The 14,267-nt window shown below is 44.9% G+C and overlaps 1 protein-coding gene across 1 annotated transcript in view; it reads right to left on the bottom strand.

The window, feature by feature from the left end:
- Positions 1-12,987, bottom strand: part of SBSPON (somatomedin B and thrombospondin type 1 domain containing) — a gene marked incomplete at both ends in the record, with an annotated part of 34,113 nt that extends 21,126 nt beyond the window's left edge. The window contains one exon of the mRNA XM_080694760.1: positions 12,447-12,987. Coding sequence (XP_080550886.1) covers positions 12,447-12,987 — 541 coding nt within the window. The remainder of the gene's footprint in view (positions 1-12,446) is intronic.
- Positions 12,988-14,267: the final 1,280 nt, after the last annotated feature.

Raw genomic sequence — 14,267 nt, 5'->3', positions numbered from 1 at the left:
ATGCCTTAAGGTTGGGTGGACCCAGCCTCTCCTGGCAGCCACAAGTCCTTCATATCCTTTCTAATCTATTTACATCTCCTGCCAGCACCACATCTTAAAAGGCACAAGCACCTTTAATTTTATTATCTGTGGTGTGAAACGGATTTCCTTCTATTTGATCCCAATTTTCTTCACTCAAGAGTTTCAGAACAGCCGGGCGTGGTGGCCGCACACTTTTAATCCCAGCATTTGGGAGGCTGAGACAGAAGGATCATGGTTCATGGACAGCCTCAGCTACTTAGTGAGGCCCTTTGCAACTCAGTGAGACCCTGTTTCTTTCTATCTATCTATCTATCTATCTATCTATCTATCTATCTATCTCTATCTGAATAAAAAATAGGGCTGGGGGTATAGCTCAGAGGTAGAATGCCCCTGGGTTCCACTCCCAGTATCACAAATAAATAAATAAATAAATAGTTTCAGAATATAGTGGTAAAGATACCTATATTTATTTATCTTGTCTGTGCCACTCATGGTCTTCCTGTTCCCACATGCGCCCTCCTCCAGCATGGGTTCTGGGTGAGATTCCGGCTTCTGGCCCCATCTCTCCGCAGGGGCTTCCTGTCTTGGAGTGACCACTGGACTTTCTCTAGGTCCACTCAGCTCAGTGAATTGTGCCAACAGAACTGGGCACAGCACTCTCAGTACCAAAGGGTAATTAACTATTATTACCATTATTATTAGTGGTGGTATTAGGGATAGAACAGGGGAGCTCTACCACTGAGCCTGCCCTTTCTATTTTTTATTTTGAGACATAGTCTCACTAATTTTCTGAGGCTGACTTCAACCTTGCAATCTTCTTGCCCCAGCCTCCCTAGTAGCTGGAATTACAGGTGTACACCACTGAACCTGGCCAGAGAATAGTTTATAAAATTAATGCTTTTCTTGCTCTTTCTTACCCACGCGCGCGCGCGTGCGCACACACACGTACCAACAAATGGAGCTGCTAGCCAGAGAAGAGCCCTTCATTTTATAAATCTCTGGATTATTTTTCCTCCAGCAGTGTCTCCTTGTTTAATCACAGAGACTCGAGCATGCTCTTTTGTAAGCCAGCCCGGCCTGCTTGGCTTTTTGCCACGTAAAAGTTTATGGCCACCCACGATCAAGTGCTTTCTTCCTCATGATAAGTCCAAATAGTCCTAATTGGTCTTGTGGAAATCTTCTTTCTCCATTTTACTCCCAGCAGGACCCACTTATGCATGGCCATTGCTTCTGACATTCTATAGAGAAAGAACGAAACAGCTCCTTTATCTTCCAGAGCACACACAGACACACACATCTCATGGTGACTTTTTTTTTTTGCAGTACTGAGGATGGAACCCAGGGGTATCTACCTCTGACACCCCAACCCTATTGTTTATTCTTTATTTAGAAACAGGGTCTCACTGAGTTGCAAAGGGACTCACTAAGTAGCTGAGGCTCTTCTCAAACCACGATCCTCCTGTCTCAGACTCCCAAATGCTGGGATTGCAAGTGTTTGCCACCATGACCCAATTTTATTTTATTTATTTATTTATTTATTTATTTATTTATTTATTTATTTATTTATTTTGGTGGTACTGGGGGGTGGAACCCAGAGGCTTTCTACCTCCAGGCTATACTCCCAGACCTTTTTTATATTTTATTTGGAAACAGGTTATCACTAAGTTCCTGAAAGCCACACTAAGTAGCTGAGGCTGGCTTCGAACCCGTGCGATCCTCCTGTCTCAGCCTCCCAAGCGCGGGAATTACAAGCGTGCGCCACCACGCATGGCTTGACCCAATTTTAAATATCTGCCATCTGCCAGACGTAATGGCTCACGCTTATAATCCCAGGGCTTAGGAGGCTGAGACAGGAGGATCATGCAGGTTCGAAGCCAGCCTCAGCCACTTAGTGAGACCCTGTTTTCAAATAAAATATAAAAATAGAGCTGGGTGTATAGCCTGGAGGTAGAAAGCCCCTGGGTTCTACCTCCAGTAAATACCTGCCTTTTCTCTCTCTCTCTCTCTCTCTCTCTCTCTCTCTCTCTCTCTCTCTCTCTCTCTTTCTCTCTCTCTCTCTCTCTCTCTCTCTCTCTCTCTCTCTCTCTCCTTTTTGGTGCAATCTTTTCAAAGCTTCTATTATAATGGAATGAGACTACATTTTGCCCACAGGCCCACTTATTCCTTTAAAAAAATAACCTCCAATAATCCAGCCATACCACTCCTAGGTGTCTTCCCAAAGGGACTCGAATTAGAAAATTATAGTACTATATACAAAGCCATGTTTATAGCAGCACAATTCACAATAGCCAAATTATGGAACCAACCTAGGGGTCCATCAACAGATGAATGGATTACAAAATTATGGGCTATCCCCACAATGGAATTTTACTCAGCAGTCAATAAGAACAAAATCAGGTCATTTGCAGGAAAATGGATGGACCTGGAGAACATTATGTTAAGTGAGACTAGCCAGTCACAGAAAGTGAAGGGTCATATATATGGGGAGAAGAAGAGAAGAGGACCACATGCTGTGTGCATGTACGTCACTACCACATTATGATGTGAGACTATAATGCACCAATAAAATTACAAAAAAGAGAAACATCTCATCAACTACTATTAGAATACTTCTTATAAAACAGCAAAATAAATGTTTCTTTTCCTTTAAAAAAATTCCAATAAAATGACCATATTATCTGGTTACCGATGGGCTTTCTTTTTTCCTTTGAGACATTAATTGAACTAGCTTTTGTTGCTGCTGTTATTTTGGGTTTTGTTGTTGTTGTTATTTATTTGTTTGGTTGGTTGGTTTTTGTGGTGCTGGAGATTTAACCAAGGGGTGCTGCTACACTGAACTATATACCCAGCCCTTTCTTTTTTTGGCAGTACTGGGGATTGAACCCAGGGGCATTGTAGACTACCTTCAAGCTATACTTCCAGCCCTATTTTTTATTCTTTTTATTTTTAAACAGGATCTCACTAAGTTGTCTAGGTTGGCTTCAAAATTAATCCTCCTGCCTCAACCTCCCAAGTTATTGGAATTACAGGTGTAAACCACTATGTCTGGCTATTTGGACTAGTTTATGAAATGCTAGCAAGACAATGAAAAAGGCTGCCTCATGAGACAAATAGAATTTTACACATTGTATAAGCCCAGGAATAAAAAAGTAGATACAAATAAAGCCAGGCATGGTGGCGCACGCTTGTAATCTCAGCATTCGGGAGGCTGAGACCGGAGGATCGCGGTTCGTGGACAACCTCAACTACTTAGTGAGGCCCTCTGCCACTTAGTGAGACCCTGTTTTAAAACAAAGAATAATAAATAGGGCAGGGGTGTAGCTCAGAGGTCAAATGCCTCTGAGTTCCATCCCCAGACCCGCAAAAAAAAAAAAAAGGATACAAATAAAAAAGATAATAATACTATATTCTGGGTAACACATTTCTAGGTGAGTTGTTTTGTTCTTTTGTGTATTTCTATATTTTCTGAATTATTGCAATAAACATACTTTGCATAGTTTGTGGTCAAATATTTTATGTATTGTATTGTACTATACTGTACTGTATTGTATTTTTTGTGGTACTGGGAAATGAACCCAGAGGCATTCTACCTCCAAGCTATATACCCAGCCCTTTTTTTTTTTTAAGCAATCCTCCTATCTTGGCCTCTCAAGTACTGGGATTACAGGGTGCATCACCACATCTGGCTAGTAAAATATTTATTTTAAAAAGGAAATGCTACTGGGCATGGTGGCACACTCCTGTTATCCCAGTACTTGGGAGGCTGAGACAGGAGGATCATAGGTTTGAAGACAGCCTCAGCAATTTAGTAAGTCTCTCAGCAACTTAATAACTTAATGAGGCCCTTTTTCAAAATTAAAAATAGGACTGGGGGTAAATTTGAAGGTAGGATATCCCTGGGTTCAATCCCCAGTACTACAAAGTAAGTTATAAATAAATAAATAAATAAATAAATAAATAAAATGAAATAAAATGTGGATATACCTCAGATGGCAGAACCCTCTGAAGCCATAGTTAATGTGGAATGAAGTTCTTCCTTCCTTCCTTTCTTCCTTTCTTCTTTCTTTCTTTCTTTCTTTCTTTCTTTTTTTTGTACTAGATTTGAACACAGCGGTGTTCTACCTCTGAGCTACACCCCAGTCCCCTTATTTTTTTATTTTGAAACAGGATCTTGCTAAGTCACCAAATTCCTGAGGCTGTCCTCAAACCCGCAGTCCTCCTGTCCCAACCTCCCAAGTACTGAGATTACAGGTGTGCACCACTGTGCCTGGCTGCATGTTCTTTCGACAAACTTCAAGTGTCATCAGAGGACTACGAAGAGGGCTGGATGTAGCTCAGTAGTAGAGCATGTGCTTAGCATGTGTGAGGCCCAGGATTTAATCCCAGCATCCAAAAATATGTGTGTGCATGTGTTGGGGAATAATACAAAGAAGAGCAGGACACGCTACCTTTAAAGAGGACAACGATGACGGAGAGAAGCTTGCTCATTCTGCCAGCATTTATTTGGAGCCTACCTCGCAAAGTACACAGCTGCTCCAAAAGCCTAATTTCACTGAGACAGAAAAACAGAATGTTGAAAGGTATGGACTCTGGATACAGATTTCTGAGCTTCAAGTCTCGCTCCAACATTTATCATGATATGTCTTCTAATAAGTTACCTAACAACCTCTCTGTGCCTTGGTTACCTCCTCCACAAAATGAGACCAAGATGGAGAACAGCTTCAGCAGGCTGGGAGATCCTAGCAAGTTCAGAACACCCATGTGGCGCTTGGGTGACAGCCCGGCACAGTGTTAATGCCGGGCGAGCATTACCAGCATCCCCTCCTGCGTGCCGGGGCTGCAGTCAAGCGCTGCTGCAGCAAAGCATCTTTGGGTACAGGCTCCAAGCCCTGCTCGTTTTATCAGCAGACAGGGGCAGAAGAAACCAACCATGGCTCTCAGGCTGTTGTGGCTTCTTTGAAACTTTGGCTTTCTAAATCATGGCAGACTGTGACACCTCCCCCTTTTTTTGGAGTATGATACTGAGATTGAGCTCAGGGGCTCTCTCCCATTGAGCTATATCCCTTGCCCTTTTTCTTTTTTCTTTTCTTTCTTTCTTTTTCTTTTTCTTTTTTTCCCGTGGTGCTGGGGACGGAACCCAGGGGTATTCTACCTCTGAGTTACACCCCCAACCCTATTTTCTATTCTCTATTTTGAAGCAGGGTCTCACTGAGTTGCAAAGGGTCTTACTAAGTAGCTGAGGCTGTCCACAAGTCCACAAACAACGATCCTTCTGTCTCAGCCTCCCAAAATGCTGGGATTACAAGCGTGCACTACCACACCAGGCGGCCTCCTCCTCCTTCTCCTCCTCCTCCTCCTCCTCCTCCTCCTCCTCCTCCTCCTCCTCCTCCTCCTCCTCCTCCTCCTCCTCCTTCTTCTTCTTCTTCTTCTTCTTCTTCTTCTTCTTCTTCTTCCTTTTCCAATCCTTCTGCCTCTGCCTCTGGAGCAGCTGGTTTTCCAAGCGTGTGTGCCACTGCAGCTGGCTGACATCCTTCTTTGGGGTAAGTTTTAGAGCCCATATTTTCAAGCACCACAGCTTTTTTCCTCCAGATATGATGCCATCAGATGTCAACCGGTTTGTTTCCTGGACTCCTCATAAATCTAAGAAGAGACACTGATTTATAGAAGCTACTTAATTTCCATCCTGCTCTACCTGAATTAATTAACCTTTCCTGAGGTTGCTGTCAGTGATCCAAAGCAACCTCCTGTTTCTTGGATCGCAGTGTGCAGACCTTAGGAAACCAGCAGGCACATGAGCTATTAAAGGCATCCATAAAGTTCTTCCAGGCCGGGCAACTTGGATTTCTTTTACTTTGCCCATCCCTGGCCAGGCACAGCCAATGGAAAATTCTTTATCATTTTATCTTTTTTATTTTTAGAAAAGAGAGAGACTTATGATCCATTATTGGTGTTGAACCCATGCCATTATCCTAATGAGATATTCTGAGATAATTCCCTTTGGAATGAATTTCTTTGGCAATTTAATTATTATGTAGATCCAATAACAATTTTGTTTTTACATCAGAAAAAAATCAAAAAACCTTTCTATTTAGAAAAATAAATGCTAGCATTTTATCTTAGCCACACATCCTCCAAAATGTGTTTATCAAGATAAAAAAAAATCAGAAAAAAATACATGTAAAATATGCTTAGCTACACAGATACAGTTATATTTTCCATTCACACGGAGTGTAATATCAGTCCAAAAGGCTTTGGAAGGCAGCAGTAGGTATGTAATCTTGGCTAAGAAGTACAAGAGGTTCCTTGAGGCAGGATCATTCTAAGTATATAGAGTAGTATATATGGACATAGTGGCCCAGGCCTGTAATCCCAGTACTTGGGAAGCTGAGACAGGAGGATTGCAAGTTGAGGACAGCCTCAGCAATTTAGAGAGACCCTCTACAACCTAGTGAGACCCTGTTTAAAAAATAAAAATGCTGGAGTTGTATCTTGGAGGTAGAATGCCCATGGGTTCAATTCCCAGTGCCCTAAAAAAGAAAGAAGAAAGGAAGGGAGGAAGGAAGAAAAAGAAGGAAGGAAGGAAGGAAGGAAGAGATATCCAGGCATGGTGGCCCATGCCTATAATCCCAGTACTTGGGAGAATGAGACAGGAGGAGCACACAGCAACTTAGTGAGAGTCTCAGAAACCTAGCAAGACCCTGTTTCAAACCAAAAAAAAGAAAAAAAGAGAAAATGGACTGGACTAGGGGTAGAGCTCAAAGGTAGAATGCCCCTGAGTTCAAACCCCATTACCACTACCACCAAAAAATAAACAAATAAATAAAGACCACCAACAAACCAAGAAGTATATAGAGTTGCCGAGGCTCTGCAGGACCAAAGCTTCACTTGTGTAGGAATGCGTGGTAACCATGACTTGGCTAACAGATGTGGCTGGTGGCAACCTGAGATCAGCCAGCTGCGGGTTCCAGTTCCTGGCCCCACTGCTCATGCGTGTGATCTAGAGTAGCGGGAGTCCCTGGAAAGCTCAGCTCCCACCTCTGTACCAGGTGAATATAAGCCCACAACGCCTTCCTGAACCCAGCAGCACATGAGTCTCAGAGCTCAGGATTCCCCAAATCTTAGGAAGGCAGTACAGTGTGCTGGGGGTCCTCTCTCCCCAGCATGAGATTGTAGACCAGAGCTGAGTTCCTTACAGAATCACTGAGAAGATTAAATGAAACTAGTGCTCACCTTGGCAGCACATATATGAAAATTGAACTGAAACAGAGAAGAATGGATGAGACCAGGTATATAAATACAGAGCACCTGGGCGGAGTTCAATAACTGACACTTATGCTTTAAAATTAACTAGTACGAGTCGGATGTGGTGGCACATGCCTGTAATCCCAGTACTGGGGAGACTGAGACAGGAGAATTAAAGGTTTGAAGCCAGCCTCAGCAACTTAGTGAGGCCCTCCACAACTTAGTGAGAACTGTTTCAAAATAAAATAGGGCTGGGGGTGTAGCTCAGAGGTAAGATACCCCTGGATTCAATCCTCATTGACACAAAAAATAAAAATTAGTGCAAATTACTACACAATGTTGTCATAAAATTATTGTGTAAGTATCTAATCAAATAAAATACCCACTGGTGTCCAGTAGTGCTAAGAGCTGATGAGTGGTATGCTGGCCACCTCAGTGCCCACCACATACCAGGTCCCGGCTTCCGGGGTTTTATCTCCTTCGGGGCCCTTAACAGTCATACCTGGTGATTTGACCATTCTCCTCCTATACACAAGGTACATTAGCCCCAAGAAGCTGACATAGAGTTCTCCAAAGTTACAAAGCCAGTAACTTGCTATGGCAGGGTGAAAGGTTGAACCCAGGATTCTGTGACTTTAGGGGGAAAATTGCAGCTTTCGGGTTATTTCTGAGAAAATATTACAAATAAACAACAAATATTTGGAGGAAAGATAAAGTGAGAACAGAAGCCTTCGTACCAGGAGCTGCTCTGAGCTAGCTCCCAGCTCCTCCCAGTGAACCGTGGGCTGGCCTGTGGGCTCACAGTGCCTGGCTGCTGTGGTCCATGGGCAGGCTCACTCTTACCCAGGGCCAGCTGCCAGTAGACAGGAATTCCAGCACAGAGAATTTACCAGCAAGGAGCTTTGTCAGTCTAGAGCCTGCTTCTGCCTAGACCTGCAGGGTCTCTGTTGACTCTATGGGAAAGTGCATTTATAGCTCCCAGACAGACATTTTTATTTTATATTTTTATTTATTTATTTGGAATGGGGAATTCTACGATACCCCCAGCCCTTTGGAAAAAATTGTGTGTGTGTGTGTGTGTGTGTGTGTGTGTGTGTGTGTGTGTGTGTGTGCGTGTGTGTGGTGTGGCACTGTGGATGGAACCCAGGGACATTCTACCTCCGAGCTACACCCCTAACCCCATTTTAAACTCTTTTTTATTTGAAATAGCGTCTCACTGAGTTGTAAAGGGCCTCCTAAGTACCTGAGGCTATCTGCGAACCCTGATCCTCATGTCTCAGCCTCCCAAATGCTGGGATTACAAGCATGCGCCACCATGCCCGGCTTAAATTTTTTATTTTGAAACAGGGTCTCATTAAGTTATTGAGGGTCTCACTAAAATTGCTGAAGCTGGCCTTGAACCTGTGATCTTCCTGATTCAGCCTCTGAAGTAATGGGATTATAGGCATGCACCACCACTTCCAGCTGACATACTCCTTTTAAATTTCATCAGACACCATTTCCTATTCTGGTCAACTGCTGTCCGAAAATATTAAATGGATAATTCCAGAAATAAACAATTTATACATTTTAAATTGCACGCTAGAGCCGGGCATGGTGGCACACACTTGCAATCCCAGTACTTGGGAGGCTAAGATAAGAGGATTGCAGTTTGCAGCCAGCCTCAGCAACTTAGTGAGACCTCATGTTTCCAAATAAAATATAAAAAATGACTAGAGATGTAGCTTGGAGGTAAAAGGCCCTTGGGTTCAATCCCAAGTACCAAAAAATAAATAAACATAAATAAATAGATTGTATGCCATTCTGAATAGCATGATGTAATCTCACACTGTCCTGCTGAGTCTCTCAGGTATATAAATTATTCTTTGGTCAAGAGTATTGGCACTGTATATGCTGCCCAGCCATATATGCACTACCCAGTCAGTATCCACTTAGTAGCCACAACACATATCAGACCCAATGTCATGGTGTCCCAGTGGTTGTGTTCAAGTATATTTTAATTTTACTTAATAATAGCCCCAAAGTGCAAAGATAATCATGCAAAGAAGGACAGAGGGCATAAAACATGGAAGGACAGGTCAACCTTGGTATTATGTGATAATGTTGCAGAACACATAGGGGAAAAACAGTATAGACAAGGGTTGGTACTACCTGTAGTTTCAGTTCTCCACTGGGGGGACTTGGAAGTTACTCCTCACAGATACGGGGGCCTACTCTACACAAGTATACGCCATGCAACTTGGCATGCACTCCTGGGGAGCAGAGACTGAATCTTTTCATCCATCTAGGCTACATGAATTCTGCAATTACCTTTAAAATGTAGGTGAGCCCTTCATGTGAGAGAGAGGGGGGGAGGGAGGAGGAGAAGGAGGGAGGGAGGGAGGGAGAGGGAGGGAGGGAGGGAAAGAAAGAGAAAGAGAAGAGAAAGAGAAAGAGAAAGAGAAAGAGAAAGAGAAAGAGAAAGAAAGAGAGATGAGATGGATTCTACTGGAGTGAATACTGGAGTGAAGAGACTTTGTGGCTTTGCCTGAGTTATCCAGGAGGGAAACAGGAGTTGAGGATGCTCTGAGAAGAGACTGAGGACACCTAGCTCCAAGGTGCTGCCTTTTCTAAATGCCTGACCACCCTACTTTACTTCAGTACCCTGGCCTTGGAACAGAAGAGGCAAAGAAGCTTATCAAAAAGATATCACTAAGCTGGGCTTGGTGGTACATGCCTGCAGTTCTAGGAGGACTGCAAGATTGGAGCCATCCCCAGCAACTTAGCAAGACCCTCATCAACTTAGTGAGATACTGTTTCAAAATTAAAAATAAAAAGGGCTGGGGGTATAGATTGGAGGTATAATGTTCCTGGTTCAATCTCTACCACCAAAAAAGACGATTGATTATTATTTATAGGTTGCAAATCATTAGCTCTCTAACAGGCCAATAAATCTTAATGTTTTTGTTTGTTGCAGTGCAGAGGATTGCATTCTGGGCTTCACACATGTGAGGCAAGTGCTCTACCACTGAGCTAAGTCCCCAGCACATGATAATGTTTCCAAATGTGTTCTTGCAGTGTCCAGCCTGGGTTGTGGGCCTGGCAGGGGCTGGCAGCCTTCTCAGGCAGCAGAGGCAGGATGGAAGCTCATCTCTGCTGAACATCTGATTCTTTAGGGATGCCACAGCCCTGTGGGTTCCTTTCCCAGAGCATGCTGAAGATCTCACATCTTGGGATTCTTGAGCTGGAACCCTGACAAATGGCTCTGGGAAAATGTGATTAGCAGGAGCAGGACCACTTTTATTTCAAGAGCTGGCTTCTCTTGGGTGCACAGAGTTCTTCAAGTCTATACTCACCATTTCTTCCTTGGCTTTTTAATTCAATTGAACTATCATTTACTGAACCCTCCTCCAGAGGGGTAAGAAACTGTGAGATACCATTGAAATTTTTTTTTTCTTTTTTGATACTGGGGATTGAACCCAGGGACATTCTACCTCCAAGCTATACCTCCAGCACTTTTTATTTTTTTATTTTGAAGCAGGGTCTCACTAAGCTTAACCTGCAAGCTCTCTGTTTCAGACATCCAAGTACTGGAATTACAGGCATTCAACAGCATGCCTAGACTGTAGAAATTATTATTATTATTATTATTATTATTATTAATAGTAGTAGTAGTACTGGAGATTGAACCCAGAGACATTCTACCTCTGAGCTATACCGCCTGCCAGCCCTTTAAAAATATTGTATTTATTATTATTATTATTATTATTATTATTAATGTTTGGCACTGGAGATTGAATCCAAGGACACTCTACCTCTGAGTTATACCTCCAGACCTAATTTGTGTGTGTGTTTGTGTGTGTGTGTGTGTGTGTGTGTGTGTGTGTGTGGTACTGGGGGTGGAACCCAGGGGCTTTCTACCTCCGGGCTATACTCCCAGACCTATTTTATATTTTATTTCAGAAACAGGATCTCACTAAGTTGCTGAGAGCCTCACTAAGTGGCTGAGACTGGTTTCGAACCTGTGCAATCTTCCTGTCTCAGCCTCCCATGCGCAGGGATTACAAGCGTGCACCACCACGCCCGACTATCTGCAAACCTACTTTATATTCTCTATTTTGAAGGAGTGCCTTGCTAAATTCCAGAGGGCTTCACTAAGTGACTGAGGCTGGTCAGACCTGCTATCCTCCTGTCTCAGCCTCCCAAGTACTGGGATTATAAACATGTGCCACAATGCCTGGCTTTATTTCTTATTATTTTTAAAATTTTGAAACAGGATCTCAGTAAGCTACAAAGCCTCACTACATTGGTAAGGCTGGCCTGAACCTGCGATCTTCCTATATCATCAGCCTCCCAAGTATTGGAACTACAGACATGCACCATTGCACCCAGTCTGTAGCAATTTAAAGATGAAAAAGACTGACCCCAAAGAAAACCGGCAAGATTAAAACACAATAGAAGCGGGCTGTGGTGGCGCACACTTGTAAGCCCAGTACTTGAGAGGCTGAGAGAAGAATATCAAAATAAAAAATAAAATAAGGTTGGAGATGTAGCTCAGAGGTAGAATGCTCCTGGATTCAATACCCAGTGCCCCCAACACACACACACACACACACACACACACACACACACACACACACACATCTTGAGATAAAAATCATGATCATGCTACATAGGCTTGGATTACAAAAACATATTGAACTCTCTTAGAAGGAAGGGGCTGTGCTACATGTTGGGGGCCAGAAGTGAGAACAACCTCCATTCTCCAAGAACTTGCCCTCCGGAAGAGAGTATTGTCCTGGAACAAGTGCGGCACAAAGTGGGGTGATCCCAGTTCCTGCCCTCCTCACCCTTCACCAGCCCCAAAGATCCCTGAGGGTGAACAGACTGAACGTGGAGCCTGGCCCGGGGGCAGGCAGCCATCTCTTCAGGCCCCTTGTGGCTCTACCCAGGCGGAGTTCCTGAGTTGCTGGATTCAGCGGGCAGAGCTGACCCCACACCCTTCCAGAGTAGCAGAGGGCTCCAGCCGCCTCCATCCATCCAGGCTCCCAGGAGCGCTTTGAAGCTCTCGGGATGGAGAGGGCTGGGGGACCCGAGGCTGGAGGTGGCCGGGGTGGCCCGGGATGGGTGGGCTGGCCGGCCAGAGTGGAAGGGGCTCTGCGGGATGCTCAAGGCTGTCGCCCCACCCTGGCCCAGCCACCCACCTGGGCACGCCCTGTCGTAGTCGAAGCAGCAGTCCCCGGTGAGGCGGCAGGCTTGGTCACAGAAGCACGTCCCGTAGACCCTGTCCAGCCTCCAGCCGCGGGCGAAGCAGGCGGGGTCCCGCCCGGGGCAGCAGCGCCCCGCCTCGGCGCAGCCGGCCGCGGCCCCGGGCCACAGCCCCGACAGCGCGCACAGCGCCAGCAACAGCGCCGGGGTCCACATCGCGGCTCCGCTCCGCAAGGGCGCCGAGACAGCGCAGCTCCGCAAGGGCGCAAGGGCGCCGAGACAGCGCAGCTCCGCAAGGGCGCAAGGGCGCCGAGACCGCGCAGCCAGCCCAGAGCTGCGCTCGGCCCCCGCCCCGCGCCTGCCCGCCCCGCGCCCTGCGCCTGCCCGCCCTGCCCGCCTCCGCCGCGCACCGCCTCCGGCCCGACAGCCCAGCAGCAGGTGCCTCTGGCCTCCTGGCTCCCAACTCTGGTTTTGTCCGTCTGCGGACAGCCTAGCCAGCATTATCACTCTAAAGCCAAGAGTCAGGCAGCGCTCCATGGGCATCAAAACCTGCCGCCCGCAAAAGCCTGGGATGGCTGGCTCTCTTCTTGTTCTTCTTCTTCTTCTTCTTCTTCTTCTTCTTCTTCTTCTTCTTCTTCTTCTTCTTCTTCTTCTTCTTCTTCTTCTTGTTCTTCTTCTTCTTGTTCTTCTTCTTCTTCTACTTCTTCTTCTTCTTCTTGTTCTTCTTCTTCTTCTTGTTCTTCTTCTTCTTGTTGTTGTTCTTCTTCTTCTTTTCTCCTTCTCCTCCTCCTCCTCCTCCTCCTCCTCCCCTCCTCCTCCTCCTCCTCCTCCTCTTCTTCTTCTTCTTCTTCTTCTTCTTCTTCTTCTTCTTCTTCTCTCTTTCTCCTCCTCCTCTTCTTTTTCTTCCTCCTCCTCCTCCTCCTCTCCTCCTCCTCCTCCTCCTCCTCCTCCTCCCCCCCCTTCCTCCTTCTCCTTCTCCTTCTCCTTCTTCTCCCAACTCTCAGAGGCCTCCTCAGGCACAGAGAAGGGAGATCAGACCAAAGACATGCCTCTTCTTTCTGTTATATTTTGCAGTGAGGGTTTTCTTCCCCTAGAAAACTGCCACTTTGGTTCACCTGAGAGGCAATTAATGAATGCAAAGAAAATGACAAAACATAAACGGTGCTGTGCTTTGTGTGAAAGCTGGTTTCCCCAAATTAACCCTGTTCAATATTTAGAAATAACTTCCACTTTAACAAAATGCCTGCATAATTTTAAATATACATCTTGGCCGGGTGTGGTGGCAGCACGCTTATAATCCCAGCTTTAGGGAGGCGAAGATGAGAGGATCACGGTTAGCAAACAGCCTCAGCTACTTAGTGAGTCCCTTTTCAACTCAGTGAGACCCTGTTTCAAAAAAAAAATCTACAAAAATAGGGCTGGAAGTGTAGCTCGGAAGTAGAATGCCCCTGGGTTTTACCTACCCCCAGTACTGCAAACAAACAAACAAACAAACAAACAACTTTCTCCCTGTCTCTCCAAATGTATTACATTTTCTACATCTTACACTTTTTGTTTTATTTTTTATTTATTTATTTTTATTTTTTAATTTTTTTTTTACAGGTCTGGGGATGGAACTCAGGAGAATTCGACTACCAAGCTACACCACCTGCACTATTTTTTAATTCTTTCTTTCTTTCTTTCTTTCTTTCTTTCTTTCTTTCTTTCTTTCTTTATTGGTGGTACTGGAGGTGGAACCCAGGGGCTTTTCTGCCTTCGGGCTATACTCCCAGACCTATTTTTATATCTTATTTGGAAACAGGGCCTCACTAAGTTGC

The sequence above is a fragment of the Muscardinus avellanarius genome, assembly GCF_963383645.1.
Source record: "Muscardinus avellanarius genome assembly, chromosome: 4".
NCBI lineage: Eukaryota > Metazoa > Chordata > Mammalia > Rodentia > Gliridae > Muscardinus > Muscardinus avellanarius.
The sequence above is the reverse complement of the archived record's forward strand: the minus strand, read 5'-3'. Positions and strand labels throughout refer to the sequence as shown.